The 26,639-nt window shown below is 42.4% G+C and overlaps 1 protein-coding gene across 11 annotated transcripts in view; it reads right to left on the bottom strand.

The window, feature by feature from the left end:
• Positions 1-26,639, bottom strand: part of LOC128505529 (membrane-associated phosphatidylinositol transfer protein 2) — a 69,243-nt gene that overhangs the window by 22,668 nt on the left and 19,936 nt on the right. For 7 of the 11 annotated variants that reach the window (XM_053476014.1, XM_053476021.1, XM_053476020.1 and 4 more), the window contains exons 2-8: positions 19,771-19,939; positions 4,975-5,189; positions 4,043-4,164; positions 2,474-2,707; positions 1,295-1,618; positions 1,109-1,207; positions 900-1,004 (exon numbers count right to left, since the gene is read on the bottom strand). In XM_053476014.1, the coding sequence (XP_053331989.1) occupies positions 900-1,004; positions 1,109-1,207; positions 1,295-1,618; positions 2,474-2,707; positions 4,043-4,164; positions 4,975-5,189; positions 19,771-19,848 (1,177 nt within the window). In that variant the 5' untranslated portion in view covers positions 19,849-19,939. Of the gene's footprint in view, positions 1-899; positions 1,005-1,108; positions 1,208-1,294; positions 1,619-2,473; positions 2,708-4,042; positions 4,165-4,974; positions 5,190-19,770; positions 19,940-20,505; positions 20,573-26,639 lie in introns of those variants that run through there. The other 4 variants (XM_053476019.1, XM_053476024.1, XM_053476023.1 and 1 more) reach the window with 2 other exon arrangements.

The raw sequence follows: 26,639 nt of genomic DNA, 5'->3' as shown, positions 1-26,639 counted from the left end.
AATTAAACATTTAATTAAACTAAACTACACCATTCCAACTAAATTCCACTCAAACGAAGTCGCGGGCACTTCTAGTGCAGACTATAATTATCACTTTCTCCTTGATGACCAAGCCAAAGACGGTGAGAAGACAATAGGAATAAACCTTGACATAATCCAAACTCAACAGTAAACTCATCATCATTGGGGTAATAATTCAGGTTCATTTAGGCTCGGCAGTAGCGATTTTTTATAAACACTGAAATGGTGCATTTAAAAAAGGAATGGACGATTTGCATTATTTGCATGTTTCAGATGGAGCATTGACAGACAAAATCAATGGGAGCTCTAAGACCTACAGTATGTTAAAGAAATTGTAAATAACGGGGCCTTTTAGTTATCCGATACTTTACCTGTCTAATGTTTTGATGTTTTATGTAATAATTGCATAAATAAACAGTTACACAAGGTCAGGGAGTGTATGTATCTTATTTTTGCATTGTATTTTAAATATTTTACTTCCTTTTTTTACTTCTTGCTCGGATCTACTTCTCTAATATATTTCCATCTGTTTTCCTGTTGAATATTTACTGGCCACCTTGTTATTTTACAAGAAAAAAAAAAAAACATTGGTGCGTCAAGTAAAAATGCAAAACATTCGATGCTTGCATAATGACAAGTGTATTCAAGCAGAACGTGTTTAGGTCCCTCAGTTATTTGCAAAGCTTCCAATCTAATTTCTGTACTCCAAAAACTGTGAACACAAATGGAAAGAAATAACTAACAGAAACTGGAAGATTTTTGGTTATGAAAGAAGCGTCCAAAAAAAAAAAAAAAAAACTTCATCCCACACTGAGGAGACATAAATAGCCTGTGTGCTCTGCAATGCATCAGGCAGGCTGTAATAATCTTGTGCCTACTTTGGGGCTCGTCCACCTCCGTCGTCTCGATTTTGTCCATCAGGTCGTTGGAGTTCCACTTGGTGATCTCTTTAACAAAGATCTCCTCGTTGTCTGAGAGATCCTCTGTTGAATTGGAAGAAAACTGTTAGTTTCGGGAATATTTCGCGAAGCGATATATTTAAAAAAAAAAAAAAAAGGATATACTGTAGATATTAACTTTTAATTACCGTGTGCATCGAAGAACTCGTCGTCTGTGCTGTCGTCCGAGTCGCGTGCGATGCTCTGCATGCGCCATTCGGAAATACTGTGTCGAGACGGGCTCGCTGCTCCAGTGCAAAAAGAGAAAGAAACGTTAGTGTGTCACTTAAGAGACGCGCATTATCCGTTACATATCACTTCGCAAAGCAACATACTTCCTCTTTTTGAAGAGCGGGAGGATCTGGATGATGTAGACCACTGCTTGGTGAGCTCTCCCCGAGCCTGGAGCGTGTCCCCGAGACTGCGCGTTGCGTTTTCGTTCTCGATGGCGTTGATGGCCTCCTTGGTGTCCTGTTCTTTGGCAGGACTGGCGTTGCCCTCGCCTCCGTCCTCGTTGCAGCTAAACTGCGCCATCTTCTTGGCCAGGGCTAGCTGAGTCTCTAGCTCCAGCTGCCGGATGTCCTCCATGGTCAGGCCGTACCATTCGTCTTGCCAGCACCAGGCCTGCCGGTGTGCACGCACCATCACTTTCCTAAGACCTGAAAGAGGACGGTCCATGAACTTGCATTCGTCAGTACCTAAATACACCCAGGATTTGTTAATATATTTAAGGCGTTTTAATGGATTTGGGTTGAAAAGGTGAATTCAAGATATATGTATTGTATTATGTGTATTAATAGAACATCCATAATTGGATATATTATTTCTAATCCTACAATCAGTGCAGTAAATCTAAAAAGCAAACACAAACACAAACTGTTTTCAGCACTAGGACAAGGACTGGCTGGATATCAGGAGGTCAATGTACTGAATCATATGTGGGTGGAAAAATGGGAAATGTCAAAAGAGCTCCTGATAAATTAACGGTGATGGAAGTCAATAAACACAAAGATATCGGAGTAATGAAAATGATTAAAGCCCGGGCACCAGCACACGAGAAGGAAATTAATCCTGTCTCGATGTTGTCTGAGGAAGGTGGATGACTCTCGTTCCCTGTCTCACTTTCGGTTCCTCTTACGTCTCTCTCTCTCTCTCTCTCCCTCATCCTTTATGTCCTCGTTTGCAATGAAGCGGCACTGCATCAATCTACTTTTCATTAAGAGCAGGTTAATGATTAAGGCAGCAGAACCAGGGCTGTCCCAATAACACTCTCTTCCTTTGCACAGCGCTTCACAGCTGCTGCCCACCCACTTGTCTAGATAACGTGACTTACCCAAGCTGAAAGCGTGCGCACGCACACACACACACACACTTGTATCACAGCACATGCAATTGAAATCAGAGCAGCTGGGCTGCTGGGGAAATATTAGTTGAGCAAACGTCCTCCCCCACAACTCTCACAGAGTAAGTATTCTGAGGATTCCCTGTGGAAATTTCCAGAAGATTGTACGCACCCACGTCGTGAATGAAGCGCTCGATCTTGGACTGCATGCCCCAGTATCGGAACTCCACTTTGCACAGCTTGTAGGCGCACATGATGGGCATAGTGCCCGGGTTATGGCTAATCTCCTGGATCCAGTTGTCTGATAGGGGGCCTCGCTGAGTCTTCACCGACTTGTACAGCTTGGGGTCTTCCTCGGCCAAGTACTCGTGGGGTGCAATGAAATCTTTCACGATGTCTATGGGGTCTGGGAAAGAGAAAACCTTCGGTCATTGCACTGCCATGTCTCTCACACACAGTCCGATTGCAAAAAACAAAGTGGGGAACAAAAAGGTTATTATGGTACACTGCCCCCCTCCCGCCCCAAAAAAAATACACAATTTGATCACTGAAACTTTCTTTTGTAATATCATAACATTATTTATATATTATTGGTCTGTAACTCAAATGCGCTTGTTTTGATACGTTATCGTTTCCATAGTAACAGCTTATACACAGGAACTTTTAATCTTAGGTTTACATTTTTTAAATAAGATTTTGCAAAAATAAATAAATAAACAAAACAAAAAAAACTTGTTGATATGGTAAAGTTTTAACGGTGTGATGAAATCCAACATTAAATGGTCGAAAATCAGGACAAGCTCATTTCTGAATTAAAACTTGTAATCGTTTAAAGACTGTTAAAATTGGAATAAATCACTTTATGCTGTTGTAGTAAAATAATCTTATTTTGTGACAACCTGCTGCTTTTTATTTTATGCCTTATCCTTATTACTGCAATACAAACAATAATACATTTTTAAACAAATGAAAAAAGACATATGTTGGAGTTTGAACACTCTATCCCATTAAAGACGTATTCTTTTCATAAACTCATAAAACTAAATGAGTTCCATTACTTAGTATTTAACCACTTTTTTCATCTATCCCCTATCTCTCGCCCCATTGTTTTATTGCTCCTGCACGGCAGATTGATTAAAAGCCTCCTGCTGGAGAATTTGGCAGATTTGGCAGACGGCCACTAGGTGTCCCCTCTGCACGGTTTCGCTTTTGAACATAGTTATGCAACAAGCACAGGGCGCTTCCCCCTGCAAAGGCTACGCCTGCAGTCTGCCTACGTCTCGGCCTGAGCCTCCAGCGCCTCTTCCCATAATGCATCAGAACACGGGCGTTGAGCAAGCACCGTGTGCGTGTGGGGGCACGGAGGATTCTTAACTAAAAAGCCTGGTCAGCATTGTAAAAACCAGCACGTGACAGAAGGGCAGTGTTTTAATCCGCTCGGGAGACGAGCATGAACGCGTTACGTAACAAGGTTAAGAAGGACGACGCACTCTGGCCTGATTTTCTGCAAGCGCACGACTTGAACTTTGCATCTGAATCATAAGAATTCACCATCCCGGTGCAAACATTCGTGCACGTGTGAAGTTATTTTGCATGACTAATACAGGGATAGAGTACACTATCTGTACTCGTGTGGACGGACAGCATGCACACACTGTAGTGAACGTGTACAGAAAGCCAAATCAGTGTGTATAGATTCTTTATGGGAAATCTAAAAATAATCATGAGACACCATCCTTACCGATATCTCGCTGCCTTTTCTCCGCTGAAGACAAATTAAAGACGTTGTTGTGGGTCCCTGTGTCAGGCTTGTAATACGTCTCGATGTCGATAGAGAACTTCTCCACGAAGGGACACGTGTAACTGGAAGACACAGAGGAACACCTCGTTTACATTTGACATTTTATCTGGGTAACTCACACAACGAGCCCTGAACATGGACACACAGTGAGCGACAACCGAAGATTCTTTTCTGTCGGTTCTGTCTCCCATTAGATTTGTTCTTGTATAAAAATAAATAAATAAATCTGCTGAATGAAACGCAGCACAGCTGCACGTCAGTCTGTGCTCTCGATACCTGTCGAATTCTCAGTTCTGCTCCGTCAGAAGGTGTCGATTGGTCTCGTATAACACCTGCTCTGACAGTAGTGATGGTTATAATTTATATCACAGGTTTATATCCAGACTCTTGGTGTAACGTGTTTTTGTTTCTATAGTAACAACTTAATGTAGATATGAACTTGTAAGGCTGATGCTCGACATAAATATATATATATTTTTTTTAACTGTCATGTATTGCAATACGCATGGTGTATCTTCAGGTTTGGTATCATACAGTAACACGAGCCTTACATTTTCCCACATTTATTTCTCAGCACTTGTATAAAGAACTAATTCCGGTGCTACAAGAGGAGATTATCTGCAGGCTTGAACATGTCATCTCAGACATGCAAATCGCTAGCAGAAGACAATGATATGTGGCAAGTTCCTGTTTGAGAACCTGAAGTGCATGCACACTATCTAACTTAACTACTGCTATAAACCAATAAAGTCATACGCTTGATACAGGATATTATAACATCCCACGTGTGGGAAGCTGGCTAGCGGGAGGCCGTTTACTAACTTTTAGCTTTGTGTGTGTAATAAATGCAGAAATTGGGCAATCAGTCTTACCGGGTGCGAGTGTAAGGGTAGGCGTTCCAGGACTCCTCCTCCACCCGTAGAGCAGCTTTGGGCAGGATGGAGCGAAACCAGCTGGGGATGTGCTGGCCGATGTGGTACACTTTGTGAGTGTACTGTCCTGTGCCGCCGGGCCCGTCCGTGTAGGGACGGTTCTCTAGGATCTCCACGCCACTGCCCTCGCCTTCGCTCTCCTCGCGGCTCTTTTTCTGCAAGCCAGCGTGAGGGTTTTCATTATAATCATTCCATGCATACATTATGTTAGTAGATATAATACCATAAGGATAATGATATGTGTCCCAGTGTGAAATTCTCACTAGATGAAAAATGTCATGCTTACACAGTATTCAACTATTCCAAAAAAATAAATAAATGCACACAAGTGACAAGAAATTTAAGCATAATTTAAACATCTGTTTATTCAATACATAACAAAAACATCATTCAAATTCCCTAATAGTTTGTCTTTCTACTGATGACATCTGGAAACGTCATAAGTTTGTCTCGGTAGCCATTATGATCCCAAACATAGGAGTGTCTTCATGGTTGACACCCTAAAAATGTGCGTGTGTTAGTGTTACTGATTGTTTGGTATGCTCTTGTTTATCAGGCATGGCTGCATCATTAGTAAGTCACATGACCATATGTCTATGCCATACCTCTGCCTATGCGGAACTCTTTTTAAAGTCTGTTTAATGCCTATGTTTAAGACTCGTCATGGAATTTCTCGTGAATGAAGGCTTGAAACTGATTGACATTTGCAGAAGATTTCAAGCTGTTCAGACTTCAGTACGGTGATGAGATTCTTAGCTGCAGTAAAACATCTGACTGGTGCAGATGTTGTAAAGAAGGACGTACATCTGTGAATGAAGATCCGGGCCGAGGTGGCTCCTAGATCACTGCAGTCATTTCTGGGAACATTTAGTGAGTGGAACATCAACAGATATCTTCTCTAACTTGTAGAAGAGACGCATCCGTCTGTGGGAAGTGTGCACACAATCATTCACAAGCACCACTTGCATATTACAGGAATTCGGCTGGGAGTTAAGTTTGGGCCATTAACTGAGTTCCTGGGGGAGGCACGGTGGTGTAGTGATTAGTACAGTCACCTTGCACCTCCAGGGTCTGGGTTCGATTCCCAGACAGATTCGATTCCTGTCTCTGTGTGCATTAAGTTCGCACCCGTGCTTGGTAGGTTTCCTCCTGGTACTCTGGTTTCCTCCCACAGTCCAAAGACCTGCAGATTAGTCTAATTAGCCCATAATGTGTGAACAAGTGTGTGTGCCCGGCGATGGATTAGCTTAGTCTAGGGTCCTCCCCCAAGTCTCCTGATATAGGCTCCAGGTCCCTGCGACCCTGAACACTGGATAAAGCGATATAGACGATGACTGAATGAGTAAGTGAGTGAGTGAGGAGTTCCTGGGAGGCCAGCATTTTAGACGTGAAGCAGGTTGTCCGATCATGGCTCCGACGGACTGAGAAAACTATCTGAGATAAGTGCATTAGTATAGTTTCATAATTACGCAGAGGATTATATAAAAAAATAAGGGAAGTTTTTACTCTTAGAACTGTTCTATATTCTCAAGGGTTTGACTTGAACGCATCTCACATAAAATATTTGATGCCAAAAAAAGCCTCTTATGCCCACAGGACACGTGTTCACATTACTCCATGTAAAACAACTCCAAACAGAATGGGGCGTTAGAAACATTTTCAAGAATGACTTTTCCATAAAAGCAGGTTTTTAGAAACTGAAGCATGGCTTTAAGGAAAAGCCATGAACTGTGAACTGAGGCAGAAACTAAAAGAAAAACAAAAAAAACAAACAAACAAACAAACAAACAAAAATTTTAATCAGGGTTTTGGGAAAACATCAGCAGTAATGCTAAAGCCCTGTTACTAATTAGGATACAGTAAGACCATTAATAAATCAATGTGTGGATAAACAAACTGTAACAAAAGAATCTCTTGCAGAATCTGGCAGTACCACCTCAAATACCCTGATACCTCATGGGTATGTGATGGCAGGTGGGTTATCCGAGACACATCTTTAGCCTCCTAGGCTTAAACCTATAAGAATTTGCATTCCGTGATGATGATGATGATGAAGAATATCCCACTGTGAAATGTCATACAGGTGAAAGGAGCCAGGTTTCTCTGATTCCTTGTGAGAGATCTTCAGCCCTGACCAACTGTGTCTGTGGTGACGGTTGCTTCAGGTGCTGAATCAGAGTAACAGCTTTCACACACAACTGCATTTTTGTCCCAGTAATCCACGGCCAGGCGAAGGCCAGGTGATATGGCTGTTTCTGGAGAACGTGGTGGTGCGTTTGCTCTGTGCGTGACTCATAAGCGGCGGCTTTGTCACGCTCATCTTGAGGACAGCTACGAATCCTCCGAGAATCAGAAATGAAAATGTTCTCTCATCAGTCAAAGCAGCACTGTTTAGCTCGATGGTAGTAAACAGAGGTGATTTGGTGATGTGTTTAGTCATGAAGTATGATCAGCTGACCCTTTTAAACCCTTAGACCCTTTTAAGAGTGATTCCGTTGTGATCAGTAGGACGAAGATTCTTCACTCTAATCCTTTAGCACAAAGACACTATTCTTTTCTATTAAAAACCTCAAACAGACCACGGCTTGTTACAATTCTATAAATTATAGATGAAGAACTTGTCAGAGACGCAGCATTTCAAAGGGTTGAGGTATTTCTTTTTTCTTTACTTTAAAGGACCGGTATCTCCTACACACATTGAGGGGAAATACATATGCAGAGACTTTAATACTGCTTTTGTTATTTAATGTCATTAATGAGGAGATAGAAATATAAAGTCTGTAGTCATATGCTTAGACAAAGATTTGTTTAAATAGCTGAAATGATAAGGAGAATTTGGGGTAGGGCCATGTTGATATCACAAAATAAAACTAACAAGTCTTTCCAGTTTTCAGAAGTACAGTAAGTCTGATGGGACATTGTGGTGCAGGTTCGGCTCATTGTTTTACTTAGCAAACTTCGCTAAAGGTTCAAATTGGCCAATGTTATGAGAGACTGATACGCAATATTAAAATCCTCCATAAATACACCAATCAGACACAATATAGTCACCACAAAACATGAGCACATTGACATTAATTGTCAAGGCCAGTTAATCAAGAATCGTTTATGCTCAAAGAGATTCTCAAAAGTCAGACTGTCTGGCCCGGTCCCACAGAAAAGCCAAAGTAGCATAAATCTCTAAAAATAGTCAATGCTGGTCATAACAGAAGTGCACCAGAACACCCAGTGCACCACAGCCCACTTCGGTTGGGGTCCAGCAGACAAAGAGCTCAGGGCTGCCTCCAAACTGCCTAGATCCCAAACTGAACGAGCACTATGGGATGAGCCAGACAAACAAGTGCGATCCACAGAGGCCACACCCGCAACCTACAGCACCCGAAGGATCTGCTGCCAACGTCCTGGTGCCAGACATCACAGCACACCTGCAGAAGTCCTGTGGATTTAAGCACAAGGGGGAACCTACACAATACTTCAGGATCTTCAAAAACCATCAAACATGATGATAAATCTCGCTCTTACAAGAACGACCACAATCTCTCTCTGAGACAGGTCCATTTAATTACCAACTTCAAAATAAATCCCCAGTTCAGAGCACCTCCTGCATGACAGCTTCACAAACCTGAAGCAGCAGACACACCTGATCATCAACTATTCGATGGAGTTTTTGGATGCCTGCAGCGTTGTTCTACGATGTAGAAAACACAATGAAATTCCACAGAATGAAACTATTTCAGGAGCTATTCAGCATCGCCTTCTATTTACAAAGCAGTCCATGGGCGTCCTACAACAAACTTCTACAATCAAGGCCATGAAAATAAGTACAGAATCCAGAAACCTCCTGAAGAATAACCTTCATCTCTATGCTATGAATTGATATCGCAAAGAAGATTTTTACTCAAACCTTCCCGCAGGAAAACACAGTGCACTTTCTACCACAACAACACAGGAGCACTACGCAGCCCCAACTCTAACAGACATTTCTACAGAAGCCCAGATCAGCACTCACCCATGGTAACGAGTTTGCATAAACGAGTTTTTGAAATCACAAGGAGCGTTCAAGCCAAACCGGGACTTTAGATTGGTTGAAAAACTCCCCTTATTTCTCTATATAATCCCCTGCCACACCAATGCACTTATCTCAGTCTTTCACTAGTGCTTGGATACCATCAAGGCAGAAAGTTTTCTCAGTACGCCAGAGCCGTGATCAGACTCCCTGCTTCACGTCTGACACGTTGGCCTCCCAGGAACTCCATTAATGGCCCAAACATGTAGAAACATATGTTTCCCAGCCGGGTTCCTGTAATGTGCAAGTGGTGTTGGTGAATGACTGTGTGTAGAGTTTCCACAGACAGATGCGTCTCTTGCACATGTTGGAAAAAAAGTTATTTTCAAATGATTTTCATCAACATTCAACTAACTGAAAGTTCACGGGAACGACTGCACTGGGCTCCGGGATCGTTATCGGCGGACACACTGTACGGGTTTGTTTCAAACTTAAAGTCTTCTATAAATGTCAAATGGTTCTGCGCCTCCCTTCATGAGAAATTTCATCACAAGCCCCAGATTTGACATGAACGCCCCTCGTAATTTTCCTGTCCTTATAAAGCCAACAGAGCACTTCCTGGCCTGGCTCAGAGCTCCTGTAGCTACTGTTCTTGCGCATCGATAGTCACGAATACCCTTTGGTTTCACATCAAACCAAGCTAAGCACATACATCAAAACCTTGTGGTAAGAGGCTTTGCACGGCAGTGCTGTACGATTCCCCTGAACGAAGCCCGCTGTTCACCAGAATACCAGCACCTTCTGGTTTGAACAGGTTGTGTAGATCCGCCATGTGCGGCGCCCCCACAATAACCACCAAATAAACACAGTCTGACACAAGATCATGAACAGACAGAAGTTGTTTTAATGTAATTTAGTAAAAAGGGAAAAAAAGGCCTCATTAGAACAGGAACCAAACAGTTTCACATCTTCACAAACCACTTGGCTGTTGGGATTTTCCTTTTTCGTGGCTTAACCTTCTATTAAAGTAAAACTGTTTGGATAGATGAAGGACAGGTTCAAGGACTGACTCATGAACTCATATGAATTAGCAAAATGTCATCTGGCTGATTAAAAACAGAGGAGTCGTAGTTTTAAAGTTTATGACTGAGAGCATCAGTGGTTACTATGGCGAAAACGTTGTAGTTTTAAATGTCGACACGGATATCCGGCTGTACTCTGATATCTTTACTTATTATGGCGAGTTAATGCACGGCGAGTGAGGAAAAAGCTTTGTGGTATTAAGTAAATGGAAGTGACCGGAGAGGGATTGGATTACTTAAGAGGATGTAGAAGTGTATAAGGATAAGACGGAGACCTGAACATGGTTGTAAAAATTTGCATTGAAAAAGAAGGAAAAAAATACTAAAGTAATATTAATGATGCACCAGTTGCATTTCTCAAAGCAAAATAGCAAGTAAACAAAAAAAAAAAAGTTGCAACAAAAATGTTTGATTTTTCTTTTTTTTTTTGCTTCTCAGTTTGCATTTATAACGCTTGAAAGATTCAACACTGTGATTTATTATGGTTGTATTTTTGAAATGAAAATGTATTTCAACCATTAAAAATTCAGTGCCTAAATGTTGACCTGTATTGTAACCTATTCAAGGGTTACAAACACCCTCGTCCCTCGTCAGGCAAACAGCCAATCAGGCTGTGAGCTCACGCAAGCGCCAGGAGCAGATAGCGCTGTCCTCCGAGTGTGTAACTCCGCCCCCAACGGTGCGTGAGTGAGCAGTTCGAAAAGATGCGGTCGGCTGGCGTCACGTGGTTTGGAGGAAACACGCGATAGTCCTCGTCCCTCCCTGACTGTAGGAGTAGCTTAATGTGAGAGCGCCCCTACTGATGGGGAGGAATTGGACATGACTAAATTAGGGAGAAAATCGGGGGGAAAAGCCAAAAAAAAAAAAAAACACCAACAATTATATTTTTGACAATCAAATATATTTTAAAACAGCAATTTCCGTCGAATTTTAAACACATGAATTAAATTTTCATAAAAAATATACAACCACAAATTGCCATAAATAGCTAAATTTCAAGGAATTTAAATGCTTTTTCCCCCCAATTTAGATCAAATTGAAATGCCTTTTTATTGCAACAAGTTTTTGTTCGGTTCATGTAATTCAACATGCTATTTTGCTTTGAGGAATTTTTACACTTCCAAACCACTAGTGCATTATAAGGTTTCAAACCTAGAGATTAAGATTCATTTATATATCACATGTACTTTACAGCACAGCAAAATTATAATATTTTTCACATACCTGGAGCAGATAGAGTTAAGGGGGCCTTGTTTAAAGGATCAAGTGCTGGGCTTGAACCTGCCACCTTGCTATCACTAACCCCTGAGTTTTAACCCACCACTGCGCCATATTTCAGTGCTTTCTCAGGGTAAAAACAGAGAGGGTTGTATGAGGACGGGCAAATCAAATACACAACGCATGATACAGTTGCACTGTAGGAATATCAGATGAAGAGTAGAAGTATTAGCTGTTTCTCTTCTTAGAAAGAGAGAGCATGAGGAAAAAATAAACAGCGGACACGACAGCGATGCCGGCTTGTTGCCGGGATCCGGGACTGACGTCTACACAACACACCTGCATTTTGACTCGGTGAAGAGGAATGAGCAGCCGGAGAGAGTGCGTGTGTGTGTGCGTGTGTGTGTGTGTGCGTAGAGAAAGAAAGAGAGAGAGATGTCTGCAGCTAGACGTGGCAGGTGTGGTGGACGCACAGCAGGACAGAGTGGCAGAGATGGACGGAGAGAGAAAGGGAGAGACAGATAGATGGATGGATGGAGACGGTGGCTGTGGTGGTGGTGTGTACGGCTCTGCTACTGCTCTCCTTCAGCAGCACTTCATTAGGGTGCTGACAGCTGAGATCAGACCCGACACCCGCCGCCCAGACCGCCATCAATCCCTCCCCCTCCCCCTCCTCCTCCTCCAGCCGCTGTGGAAGAGCTGCTGCCTGTGCCCTCTGTGCATACACACATACACACACTCTCTTTACACATGTACATAAAGAGCATGCGGTGGTTGTATGACAGAAAGTATCAGATATTTAAATCCGTTCAGAAAACGTCACATTCATTCCGATCAAAGATAACCGGATGTTTATACGCCACTGAATTGCCCAATACGATGCCATCGCTCGTGTAAGCTCTGTTAGTCGAGGAAATGATGCGCGACTTGCGAACGTGACGTAATTCTAATTTTCCTCAGGGATGTAAAACTCGATCAGAATAAGTTTTATGCTTTCCCCCCCCCCCCCTAATTTGAAAAATACTGCATTCAAAGTTCAATCGATTAGCCAAAAATGTCTGCCGGTCTAGAAACGAACCAAAGCAAAAAACGTTGTATTTATTTTTTTAAAAACCGTGTTATCTACATCATCTGCAAAGGGAAATCATTAGTCTTCGCCAAAGAACACTCAAGTCCAATTTGAGGTTTCAACCCTCAGCTGGGACGAAATGACATCACTACTAATGATGTGTTTACCAACAACAACAACAAAATCGATTATACTAAAGCTCCACCCTAGTGGACCAACATTAAATGATTCTTTGACTAAATTACAGCCAGAAAGTGTAATTATTGCATGAGATCCTGATCTAATACACTCGGTCCAGTGGTGAGAGAGTGGAATTGGGAATGTGTGCAAAAAGGGTTGTATATTCAGTGGTACGAGTGTCATCGCGATGCTGCTGATGGCGCAGATGCACAGCTGGACAGATGTGTGCCCGCCCACCGGGGACGATCGCACACAGATCGCGTGCCAGGAAGATCTCCTCGACGTGCGCCACCATCGCTCAGTGCTTTCGAGGACAACATCGGCACCCGACACCACGTGTAACGTTCGTGAGGGCACTGTGGTTGGCTTGGTGGTGGTTAGCACCGTCGCCTTGCACCTTCAGGGTCCAGGTTCGATTCCCGCCTCTGTGTGCATGAAGTTTGCGTGTTCTCTCTGGGTTTTCTCGATACGTCGCCGCAATAAACTACTATTTTATTTAAAAAATAATAAATCTGGATCAGAGTGGTGATGTGCAAATAGCAGAAAAGAATGATCTATCGCTATCTGTTTTTTACATATCTATCTATGCAGAGCAATACAAAATGAGGGAGATTCATAAACTCATAGTCACACAGACACTGAAGGGAAAAAAAAAACAGAAAGGGAGAGAAAAGTGCCCCTTTGACACCCTGTCAAAACCAGTATTATCATATCAAGTGTTCTTCATCGTGTCGTTTAGTCATATTATGTACACAATGCGAACAGGAAGTGTTGCTTTCATGCTACTTTTTAGAAAAGCAAAAAATGTCCTCCTGCAAGCGTGACCAATCCCCCTCCCCAACCCCCCGTCCCCCCACCCTTATCACACCACATCACATCACAACACCCCACCTCCCCCCTCCCATGTGCTTGAGTTCCAAATGGTGGTTCTTGTGGTCACTCTGCAGGGTGCACAGCTTCATGATGACACACCCTGTGTGGAAAGCATTCGCTATCAACACCAAGCACTTCGGGATTCTGTGTGCCGGCGCGACTGACGAACGGGCCGTGGTAAACGTCGAGCCACTGAAGAGAAGAGGAGGGAAGGAGGGAAAAAAAGGATGACGTGAAACGTATGAACGGAAAAGCGGGTGACGTCAGCGACGCCGTGTTTCGCTTGGCTCGTTCATTTCAGAGCACTTATCCAGACTGTGTGGAGAGTGGCGACACCACTCAGCCTTAATTAACTTACAGCTAGCGCACACATTATCTCTGCCAATTCCCCCCATCCCAATAATGACTTTTACCCATTAAATATTAATATAAGGAAAGTGCAAGGAGAGGGGGTGCACACACACCAACACACACACACACACACAAAAGCCCCATGTTGAGTTTACGACAGTAATACACTGTCATTTCTTTTTAAAGTAATTTACAACCCTTATAACAAAAAAAAAAAAACTTAGAGCTCCTGGGCTGATTCGATTCGTTTATTCTAGTGATGGATTGTGTTCATGTGACTCACGCTAAAATGAGAAATGTCCAAGTCAATACAGGAACTTTACGCCACTCCGTACAACTTTGTTCGAGGAAGGATACGTCTCTCACATTGAGAGCAAAGCAAATCAGCAGGAACCATATTGCATTCCAGACAATGCAAATCATCCGTCCGGAAAATCATCTTCATTTCCCTATCCAGTCCTGGTCGTCTATAGGATTTTTTTTTCTTTTCTCCCCCCCCCCAGCCACCGCTCCTCCTTCCTAAATCCAGCTGACCTCTTTCCAACGCGCCTCCGGAGTCCATCTCGGGCGGCGGGAAACAAAATCAGCGGAGTAAAAAAAAAAAAAAAAAAAAAAAGTTGCCATGGCAACGTGCCTACATCACCATCTTCATCACCACCATCATCATCAACACCACGACCTCTCCCTTGGTCTCCCCTCCCCGACACTACCGCGCACACACACACACACTGCAAACAAATGATTGCAGTGCGCGCCACGCTCTCCTTGCTGATGTCACCGGTAACCATGGCAGCCGGAGCTCAGCTGTGACGCTGTGCGTGCGTGGCGGGGAGGTGGACGCGAGAGGAGAGAGTGATACAGAGACAGGAAAAGACGCCGGACGAGACGGACTCTGACACTCAAGCTTCCTCGTTTTTTTCCCCCTTTCCTTACCTTTCCACTACATGTAGTTTCATCAAATAAACATGCTGCAGAATAATAAATAATAAATCGGAATAGTAAGAAAGGAAAACAAAAACCTGTCGATCAAATTAAGTTCAACACCTTTCTCGATCGCGTCGGACTGTCGGACTGTCTGACTGTCTGACTGTCTGACTGACTGACTGACTGACTGACTGACTGACTGAAAGCTCGCGCAGTAGCACCGGGTGGATTGTTCTAGATCGCCTTGGCGGCTCGGAAGAAAAAAAAAAAAGGAAAAAAATCTGCCTGCGCCTCCTGACAACTGTTCTGACTCATGGTGCAGAGCTCATAAGACATATTCATGCCGCAACACCATCAGGAGAGGAATGAAAAGCCCACACAAGCCAGAGAGGGCATTTAATACTACACCGGTGGGGTCAATCTGCCAGTGTGTCGGTGTGCCACGCCGGGTGCCCGGCCTACCCTCAGCCATTAGACGAGCTCTGCCCTGCCATGTCACACAGGCCACAGCAGATGGCTGCTACACGTTTATAACATCGGTGTGTGTGTGTGTGTGTGTGTGTGTGTGTGTGTAGTGTTGAAGGGGGAGCTAAAATTAACTTCAGCAAGGACAATATGTGTTCTAATCAGCTTTCCATGTGTTTACTATTATGTAATAGGAGACGATGAATCAATTATTTACACTAAATCTTTTTTTACTGTATGTAGCCCTGCTTTAGTGCTAAAAATAGCAGCGCTTCAGAATAGGACGAAAATTCACAAAAGGTAGGGACTGTGAGACATATGCAGGGGTGTATCTTTCCCTACAAATAAATACATTAAAAAAATAATTATTATTATTAGCCGGCTTGGCTGGTCACATTGAAAAGCCTTCAAATAAAGTCAATAAAGTCTTACATCAGTGGAAAGAACTCTTATAGCACTAATATATATATATATATATATTTTTTTTTTTTAACGATTATGTTCTTGAAGTAGATCTATTCAGAGGCGTCTGTGGAATTTTCACACTTAAAGTTTGTGAACACCCGATGCACAGTAGGTGACTCAGTGATGGCTCAATAAATTAATAATAATAATAATAACAAAAAATAATTATTATATAAATCAGCAGCAAGTTGCACCAAATCAACTATAACTCTCACTGAAAAAACCCAATATAGTCTAATTTTGGAAATGAAGTCTTCGCCCGGGGGTTAAAGAGTGTCAGGCGTGTGATCGCTTCTGGAGCTGCCTGACTGTGCAGCGCTGTCTCGCCTGCCTGACAGCTGGTCTGACAGGATGCTAATTAACCTCTTAAAACCGCTGCGCGAGAGCCGAGCATGTGGGAGGACCGGTAGGGACCTTCGGCCCCTTACAGAGCAGCCCAACCCACGTCCGTCTCTGCAGTCACGACCCACTCTCCACCAGAAAACAGAGACGCCTTCAGCGCCCACCGGCGGGAGATAAAGGCTGACCTGCTGACTTATGGAACGCCGCCAGCTCGACACATCAAGATCTGCTTCTTTTTTTTTTGGTTGTTATAAATATTCCTGTGTGCGTGGGGAGTGTCGATTGATGTTGAATAGGGAGGGGAATGGTGAAAAGACAGGAAGTGCTTTCACAAAGCCCTTGCTTTCTATTTTAACACCTCAACAGATTCAACAACAAAACAAAATGCCAAATGCGTAAGGTTTCCCACAGGAGCAAAGCCATGAGAATACTTTACATAACGAGCCTGAAGTCGAAACTGCCAGAAGGTTTGTGCTGCTTATAGTTTATTTTCTTTCCCCAGCATTAAATCACAGCCTCGGTGTCCTACAGAGAAAAGAACATATTTTCTGCACTACAAGATATTTCAAGTCTGTCAGGTTATGCTAGCTCAATGGCATGGCTGCCGGGGCAAGACCCAGTACAGTGCGGGAAGCATCGGGGCGTTGTGCTTTATTCAAAAACATTCCTGCTCTCGGAGATGCCCAAAACCAGAATCTCTCTCGGTCGAGATTTGCCTTGCTCCCAGAAACTGGTGCGAGTTATGATTAATGATGTTATACTAATAACCGATAATGTTTGTTTTGGCTAATAATGCTCCATAGCTCACATTTCCATTCACCTGCCTAATGTGAATGTGCTCTAAGCTAAACAAGCAGGGTTGCCAGATCGGATAGGATTCAGGTTACTTTTTTTTTTTTTTTATCATTGGCTGTAAAAATGTGTTTTGGGCCGGTGATAAATAAGCTCATCACCTCATAAAAGCAACAGGATGAAACCCCGTACTGATATTTGGCCAGTTGTATTTTCTGTCTACGCCTTTGCCTCAGTGCAAGAGACTTTAAGCATGCGACAATATTATTCGTGTGTGTGTGTGTGTGTGCAATAAAGAAATAAAAATAAAAGAAATTCAGTCATGCCCTCCCAGATTTAACATCACGTGCAGATCTCCGTTACTGCCGTTACACCACTGGTCATTATTACTCTTTCATTATTAGTATTATGTTTGTTTAAACTGTTTGAGTTTCATTAATTTCTCTTACAAAACCACATAGTTATAAATATTATTGGGTAATTATTAGTTATTAGGGCTGATATAATAGCTGATTGTTAAAATGGTTAATAATCATGCTCAAGAATAAGTGCAAAGTTTTTGAACAATTACCATTTTGTCTAAAATCTACAAAATGCTTTTTTACCAGGCATCACACCCTTACTATTGGGTGTAATGGCATTGCATGATACACCTGTTTCACCGCTGCATACCTTTGTAAATCTAACATTATTTCCAAAAACCATCACCTTTGGATGACTTAAATAATTTAGAATGTGTTAACGATCTTTTGCATCCGATGTCTGTCTGTCATGGCCGTGCCCACTTCGGGACCACACATTCACAACCCATCACGGGAGCAGCTTCAGCAAGAAAACACATCTGATAACGTTAGGCCACCTCACACACCACTTTGTCTCATTAGTTCTTCCGCTAACTAGCTTCTAACACAGGAATCCCTCTCGAACCTCTGGTCGAGGACATTACTTGGTGTGTGGAACAAGGGCTTCTTCACCCTACATACTATAGAGAACCAGCTTTCCATTTTATGCTATTTGGGATTCAACCCCAGAACAGTTGGTTTGTAAAGCTTGAAATGCCAGTATTAGTTAATGTTGTCTGCATTTCATATTATAAAACATAAAGTACAGCATATTCCATGACATCATCTCACTTGCAACATAAGCACTGAACAGTAATGCTGCCACCATATCCAGGGGCTAAATCAGATCAGATATTTGTACATCCTCATCAGGTTACGATAAGATATCAAACTTCTGCAAATTAATATCTTTATCCATTTTCACACGCTTGCTTCCAACACAACATACTGCATATGAAAATAATTAGCAGAACACAAGTTATCTCTTGCCAGTTTACTCTTTTATTTGTGTAATCAGATAAACCGGTAGGTAATCAGGTTATTGTTTTTTTTTTTTTGTTTCGATATAAACCTTGGTTAACTTGCCACCACTGACACTGTTGTGCCCAGTAATAAACAAAAAAAAAAAAAAACTTTCCATGAGTCAGTTTGACCTCTGATGAAGGAGTCTCTGGAAGCTGTTTGCATATGCAGATCACAGAAGTGGTGGTGTAAGCTCCTGTATCGATTGCGGGTGTCACCCGATGGCAATCAGCGCTTGCAATCTTTTGTTGTCAGCACGGGCTTATTGGCAGACCGGAATGCATACGCCGCAAGTACTCTCTGACCTCCGTCGGCAGCAAACCCCTCTCGAGGCAGGAAACACTAGCCTGGCCGACAGGAAAGCCAACAATAGAGCTAACGTGTCGTTTGTTTATCTCAGCCTGTTTTTATTACAGGATGTAGTGTCTTTAAACATTTTTGTCCAGAGCTTCTTATTAAAGTGGTCCAGAACTCAGAATCAGCGTCTCTGAGCTTTTTTACATATCTGGTAATGTTATTGAAAATCACCAATTTGATAATACAGTAAGTCCCCGACTCACAAACATTCGACTTACGAATTTCCGCAGATATGAACGGCCAGCGGATCCACAGATATTCATAGATGCAAACAAATCACGGAGGTAGCTCAGGTGTATTGTACAAAATATAGACACTGCAGTGCACCGAATACCAATATTTACAATTATATTAATGATTGTATAAAATATATATTATGAGTGTATAAAATGTCCAAAGTCCGGAATATCCAGTAAAATGTCTGTCCTGTAAATCTGTCCTGGTGGTGAAGATTTTGGAAAATCCTCAACTAGACGAGTTCACAGTCCGAAATAGCTGTGAAATAAATGCCGTCCGTTCAAGTGTTAACCACCCACCGCCCTCCCCATTTATTAGGCACAAATATTTGTGTCCAAGGTGTAAAGACTCACTTTGTCTGACTTATGAACGAATCTGACTTATGAACCTGCTCCCAGAACAGAACTCGTGTGTAAGTCAGGGACTTACCGTATGGGGAAAATCTCATTTTAATTTTATATTCTGTCACTGATCCCCATATTCAGTTTGCTCACCCTTGTCAAGTTTGTTTAGATTGGCTAGGTGAGTGACTTGTAAATTGAATACTCTCAATACTCTAAAACTCAAAGGGCCGAAATATACTTGCTGTTAAACCGTGTGGTCTCATTATCAACCTGCAACGTTGTAACCGGATTTGTTCACATACTCGCCTACATACTACCAGAGGATTCCAGTAGGGGGCAGATCGGAGAATTAAATCAGACAGTGTTGCATGAAGTAAACAAACATAGCAACACTCGAGGAGCTTAGCTTCCATGTTGACGTTTGAGATGAACTGTTCTGAAATGCGTATTTGTCACTGTGCAGTGTTAAAGATGCATCATACAGGCAGGGACCTGATCGTACAACTTTTTCTTGAAACTTTCATTAACAAAACCGTTTACATGTGTATTACCTCAAATCAAATCAAGTCACCCATGAAAAAACTTTTTGTTCCTTTTTTTTTTTTTTACAACATTTACACCTAAGTCAGAGATCAAAAAGAAAAGAAAAGAAAAAAAAAATACCAACCTGGATCATGTAGAGCTGGGCAATGCGGTATTCCTCCACGCTCATGGGCATGGGGATGCGGTACTCTTTAATCAGCATATTGGCAGTGGAGCGGGGCGAACGAGGAATCCACCAGGCAGGCCCTAGCTCGAGGGCATCAGAGGGCCGGAGCCAAGTTCATCCCGTACACCTGGACACAGAGAGAGAGAAAGAGAGAGAGGAATGAGAGGGCAGCGTTAACTTTCGTTATCTCCAGATCTCTGCTCGACCCACATGCTCTTCATGTTGACAGGGGAGCGTGTTGACAGGACGCAGAGTCGCCGAGTAGCCTGGTGAGAGACACGCCACAAAAACCAGACAGGGACGGTAATGAATAGACGCTAAACGCTGATAAGAGGAACGTAACCCGAGCACTCGTGCCGTGTTTGACAGGAACGCTGCTGGATGATGTTAAATCTGCTCAGGATTATTTATATATATATATATATATATATATATATATATATAAACCTAATATAAAAATATATAATTAGAAACTGGTCTTGTGTATTTTACTAAAAGCTAACAAACTGAATAGATAGATAGATAGATAGATAGATAGATAGATGTATCATCAAATCATCAAAGTGCAAACAAATGTTTAACTCCAACCAATTAAAAGTGGACTAATCCACATCAAAAAAGCGTAACTGCAATACATGGCAACCTTTTCCTGGGAGGTGGCGATCCGAATCGAAAATGGAAGCGTTTACAAACCGTGTAGCGAGCCCGAGCTTGTGTACGAAGAAAATGTTGATCTGACGACGGCGACAGTGTCCACGCAGCAGGACTACACTTTAGCAGGTCTTTGGCATCACATGACACAACGCGCTTAGTGTAAGACGGATTATCCACAGTCATGATACACAAGTCCGCTGCGAGTCTGTGTGTGCGGGTTTGTGTGTGCATGTGTGTGTGTGCATCTGTGTGTGTGTGTGTGTGTGTGTGTGTGCATTTAAAACAGGCTGAGCAGCTTTAAATGTAAACGTTTGCGGTACACCCGCGAATGGTCTTCCCCACAGCGGCTAACCAAATCAAATAAAAAATGAAGCCTGTGTATATAGAGAGATATACCTGTGGGTGTGTCTAAAAATATCAACTATTCTGCATTAGTTTATAATGATGTGTCATACAATGCTTTACCTTCCAATGCAAGAACTCCGGCCAAGAAACTATGAACCATGTGTTCCAAGTTCACTCTGATAAACCGACGTAATCAGCACGGCGAGCTCGCGACGGAGTAAACGCATCGTATCACAGGACCGACTGGTCAGAAGCTGTTTATTGAGCTTTGAGAGTAAACCCCTGACAGCTGTGTAGAAATATGCTTGTTCTAACGTGTTGCTGCTAACGCGTAAATACTAACAACTCATTCACAGAGCGGATGATCTACACCCTGGCACGGATTATATTCCTATAACAGCATGCCATGTCGTGGCTTAATCCCTACTTTACACCTACTCTACAAAATGCACAGAACAGCAATCGAAATAAATACAATTTATTAACCGACGGGCCCGCGGGATGCTAACAGTACTCGACGCCACGCAGGATCTTGAGTAGTTTTAGGACAAAATACACTGTTTGTCAAGTAAATCTAGCAGACAAACACACTTACAGTGTACAGACTGTCACCCATCTGCTGTGCTGCACCATTTGCAACCCCCGCCACACACACACACACTTTCCTATTCAAAACCAGAAACAGACCACTGCTAACCAGAGTCGATGCTGCTACTGATACGCTGCACCTGAAACCTGGCCTGGTCTTTCTCCAACCTTCAGCTCTCCAGTTTTGAACACTCAGATTTCTGTTCTTATGGCATTTCAATCTTGCGAGCCTGTCTGCCTTAAATCACAATAACCTGTGCGTTGCGAGATGCCTTTAAGCTCACGTGGATGTGGTTATACGACTCCTGCAGTCCATCCTCCAGCGTGTTTTAACCAGTCTGACCTGTTTAGAAAGTGACCTCATAGATGCCGTCAGTCCCTTCTGACATCTGCATCTCATCGTCTGATCTGTACGTCCATGGCTGACGAGACAAAAGTGGGAGCGTTATTCTCGACACAATCGCCAAAATAGCAGGCATAGTGTGAGTAGGGTTGGGTCCCAAAAACCGGTGCTAATATGACACCGGTACCTATATAACCGGTATGTAGCGGACCGAAACAGAACACGAATTTCAGTGCGTCATTTCGGTGCCACTTAAATGCCTGAACTGTCGATTGAGATATTTGTGCTCTGGATTTATATATTTTTTTTGGAGATGAATAGTATAATAGATTAAATAAAAAAAAATAAAAGTACGAATTATCAGGAAATGAGAGACCGTCCGAGATGCGCGTGAATGCAACAACTAACGGTACACTCGCTCTGACGGCAGCAGGCGGTCTACCGCTATCTTAGCTTGTTAAATGAAACTTTCGTAAATGCCTAAAACTAAACGGTCGAAAGTGTGGCTATATTTCACAAGAAAGGATTCCAACACCGCGACGTGCAGCAAATGTTTTACAGCAGTTGCGTGTAAAGTGGGAAACGCGTCAAATCTAATGAAACATTTGAGGGCACATGGAATAAAGATAAAAGCAGAGGGATGCACCGTGATTGACAGCTTGCGGACGACAGCTGGCACTATCGGTGTGGACGACCCCAGCACCCAGTCACACCAGCTTTTGTAAAGTATCAGTTCAGGCACCGTTTTGGCACCGGTACCGGAAAAAACCTAAACGATACCCAACCCTAAGTGTGAGGGTCGACTCTTTTCAGTGTTCAGTGTAGAGTATACTTGGGCGGGCCGCCCCAGTATATCGACGGCCACCGGAATATATTTTCTCAACTTTTTCCGGAATCGATTAACTAGTAGCGGACAGTTCTCTCTTTATCCTGTTTACTCTGCTACCACGAGAGAGTCCTGAGAGGCAGTAAATGCAGTACGGATGCCATCTGTCATAAAAGAAACAGTTTCGATAGGTGAAAAAAAAAAAATCCTAGGAAGATTGACCCTTAACACTCAAGCGGCACAGTGCGGCAACACATTATTGGTCATTGACCGTTTTAAAAAATAAACAACTGCTTATAAGAGGCGGCACGGTGGAGTAGTGGTTAGGACTGTCGCCTCACACCTGCAGGTTCAGGGGTCGATTCCCGTCTCGGGTTCTGCGTGCATGGAGTTTAAATGGTCTTTCTGTGCTTGCTGGGTTTTCCCTTGGTACTCTGGTTACCTCCCACAGTCCAAAGACACTCAGATTAAACTGATTGGCGTTCCTAAATTGGCGGTAATGTGCGTGTGCGTGTGCGTGTGTGTGTGTGTGTGTGTGTGTACACGTGTTCCCTGTGATGTATTGGCACGCTGTTCAGGGCGTACCTTGTCTCGTGCCACAAGTCTCCTTGGAATGACGTCACAGAAATGTAGAACACTAATTATTATTTATTTATTTATTCTAATCACAGAAACACCCGAAAAATACCATAAAAACGCACAATGTTATGAATCTGCGGTATTTCTTTGCTTATGTATCCCATTTGTTAAAATGCAAAAAAAATTCAGCTCATCATATTGCCCTGCTGAAAAAAATGGCACCCTATTACTGCACAATCCTGGATATAGTACGTACATGACAAACAGTGCCATTTCTGTAGACCAAAAAGTGAGTATTATTTTTTTCTTCCTTCGTCTTACTCTTCACATACGGGTAGGTTGCATTTCTGAAATGTGAAATTAATAAAAATATCAAATAAATCAAAATTTTGGGGTTAAAGGTCAGATGTATTTGTGCCGTTCCGCTTTCCAAAACCGCATCAATATTCCAGACCTGAAGGAAACACTGCTGTTATTGCACTCTTTTTCTTCATGCTTGTTTTTTTGGGGGGCGGGGATCCCCCCCCCCAAGGTGCATACTGCCACCTACTGTATCGGAGTGCGTAGACGGGCAAGCGCGCTCGGGTACGAGCCGCTACCACTGATGTGAAAGCTGACCCGACCATTGGAGGAAACAGTACTACACGCTCATCCACAATCTAACCTAACTTAAAACAAAGGACGGGTGTGTATAATTAAACAAAGCGTACGCCCAGTGGCTCTGTATCCCACCCGGAACTCAAGACTACTGACAGTAAATTCCACCCTACCCTGACACACCCTACTGTAGCATTCAGATGCTCCTTGATCAGCTGCATCAGACATGATTACGTGTGGCAAATAAACAATACCCAGAGCTAACCCTAACCCACACATCGCGGATTCAGTATAAGAACTTTGTTTGTTTTTGTATGATTCGTCGCGCTTCCTTGTCCACCAGGCGACTACAAATAAAAAAACTTTAAAAAAAACTCTTATCCTGGCCACCAGGACACGCCACCCCTGAGTACGTATTCCTACTAAAAAAAATTATGGGTTTTTTTTTTCCAACACTGAAATATGCAAGCGAAAGGTCAGTGACTGGAGAAATTAAGAGAAGCATTAGTATCTGTACACAGGACACTAGTGCTAGCGGAGCTCCGTTCCTGAATTAGCATAGCCTCTACAAAACAAACGACCTTACTTGATGTCAGATCTGACAAACAATCGTTGTTTACTGTATTAAACAGGAATTAATCGCAATTTCCACTAAAGTTTGAGCACTGAGCGCTGTTAAAAAAAATTCCTCTGGATCAGCGATCATGTACAACTCAGAGGATCTCCACAGGAACAGGGATCATCATCCATCAGCCGCCTTCTGTTTTAGTTTATCTTAACAATATGAATCATAACCAAATATGTCTATGCACAACACCAGCAACAAAGGGTATTGACCCTTTAGCTGCTGGCGCCCGATGTTCTAGCGAACCATGTCCCTACGTCACTGTGGATCGTTCACAAACAAGAACGAGGAGTTCAGTATCGTATACGGTATTATCCGACCATCTGTGGCCCAAAGGATCAAAACGAATAAATGCGCACTCCAGCTGTAGAAATGTTTTATTATTATTATTATTAATTATAAGAAATACATCATTTTCCAACATAATCTCCTTGCCGTACAATCCGTCAAAAAGCTTCAGTACGTCCTCTACGAATCCACCACTGTAGGGCTGAAACGGTTCCTCGAGTAACTTGTGTAATCTTTTGCTTAGAAGCTTCTTTCAATTAATTTTAAAAGCTTGCGTTATGTTTTTGCGCAATTATTTGTTTGGCGTGACACAGCGCTTCCGGATGCAAGCCGCCAGTAAACACTGATGAAGAAGAATCGCTTTCGTCACCCCAAAATTATATTAATATTTATTGTAATGTGTACCTTAGTTCTTTTTAATACTTAGTTATTTGAAATACCTTTTTTTAGTTTTTGCATCTGAGCAAAGGCTTTAAAATAAGAATGTATGGCACTGTAATGCACTTAATTCAACCTTAATTAACTGTAAGCTATTCCTAGTATTGTGAATAATGACAATGTTTATTTTTGAAAAATGCATTTAAAAGATAATAGTTGATTTTTCTAAAAAAAAAAAAAAACAATCTTCTTTGTTTCTCTTATATATTTTATATTTCTGTTTAATTACGCAAAAGTACATTGTATCCGATTACTCGATTAATCGATAAAATTTTTGGTAGAATACTCGATTACTAAACTATTCGATAGCTACAGCCCTACATCACCGTCTTCATTTCTTCATCAAAGTAAATCTTTAACAGCTAAGTGTCTGATGAAGCGAGATCAGGACTATAAGGACAATAAAAATTAGGGATGCACCGAAATTTCGGCCCCCGAAACGTAAGAAAGCGCCGAAAATAAAAGCCGAAATTGTCGCCACGCCTCTCCCATCCTCCCATCTCGTTCGCGCTGTCATTACGCATCAAACACGGAGTATGTCGGCGGTTTGGAAGCACTTCAAAGTTTCAGATGAGGACAGCAAAGTTGCAATATGCAACATTTTTTTAATACAAACAAAAAGAAAATATTTTAAACGTTTTTTAATGAAGCCATTTTCGGTTTCGGTATCAGTTTTCGGCCAAGTGCATCCAAAAATTTCGGTTTCGTTTTCGGCCCAGAATTTTCATTTCGGTGCATCCCTAATAAAAATGCTTTGACACCTCAAAATTATGTTTTTGCAGTTTCAACAGTGTGGCCAGAAGTTTGCGGACGTACATCGTCATGCAATATTATAACGCCCTTACATAGCAGTCCTCTGCATTTAATCCGAAGTTTTAGCTTCAGCTCTCCAATAAGCGTCTCGCCTTTGAGCTTTTTGGCCCTTGAGAATCCCAAGAAACTTTAAGCATCAGTTTTCCAGCTGATGGTTGACTTTTTTCTCTACGATGGCAAAGGAGGATGTTTCGGTTCCATGCTCTACCATTTATTCTCAGGCTCGTCATGATGAATCCGTGTCTCATCTCCAGTAATGATTCTCTTTAAGAAACTTTCACCTGGTTAATCAGCTTTATTATAACCGGAGCGCGGATATTTTTGTTTTTGTCTCACTCTTCTACATTCTGAGCAAGATATCAAGCCAGACTTTGTTTATGACGATCAGAAGGTCAAAGGTTCAAGCCCAGCATAGCCATGCTACCAATATTGGGGCCGTAACCTCGTAAGCACAAGGGATGGTGTGTTACAGCAGACCCTGCGCTCTGACTCTAGCTTGGGATTCCAAACCTGGGATTTCAGTGTGCTGTAATGTATACGTGACAAATAAAAGCTTCTTATTCTCCTCCTATAAAGCAGAATCGGTGATGTCACATCAGGACAAATGATGAAATTAGATCACTGTGTGCTGATCTCCGGAGTTTGTTTAGCTAAGCTTCCTATGGAAGAACCATAAGCAAATGTGTCTGCGTTCAGGAGCAACCACAAAGGGGTTTAACCTTTCCATGTCT

Source organism: Clarias gariepinus, chromosome 17, assembly GCF_024256425.1.
Source record: "Clarias gariepinus isolate MV-2021 ecotype Netherlands chromosome 17, CGAR_prim_01v2, whole genome shotgun sequence".
In the NCBI taxonomy this organism is placed as follows: Eukaryota; Metazoa; Chordata; class Actinopteri; order Siluriformes; family Clariidae; genus Clarias; species Clarias gariepinus.
The sequence above is the reverse complement of the archived record's forward strand: the minus strand, read 5'-3'. Positions and strand labels throughout refer to the sequence as shown.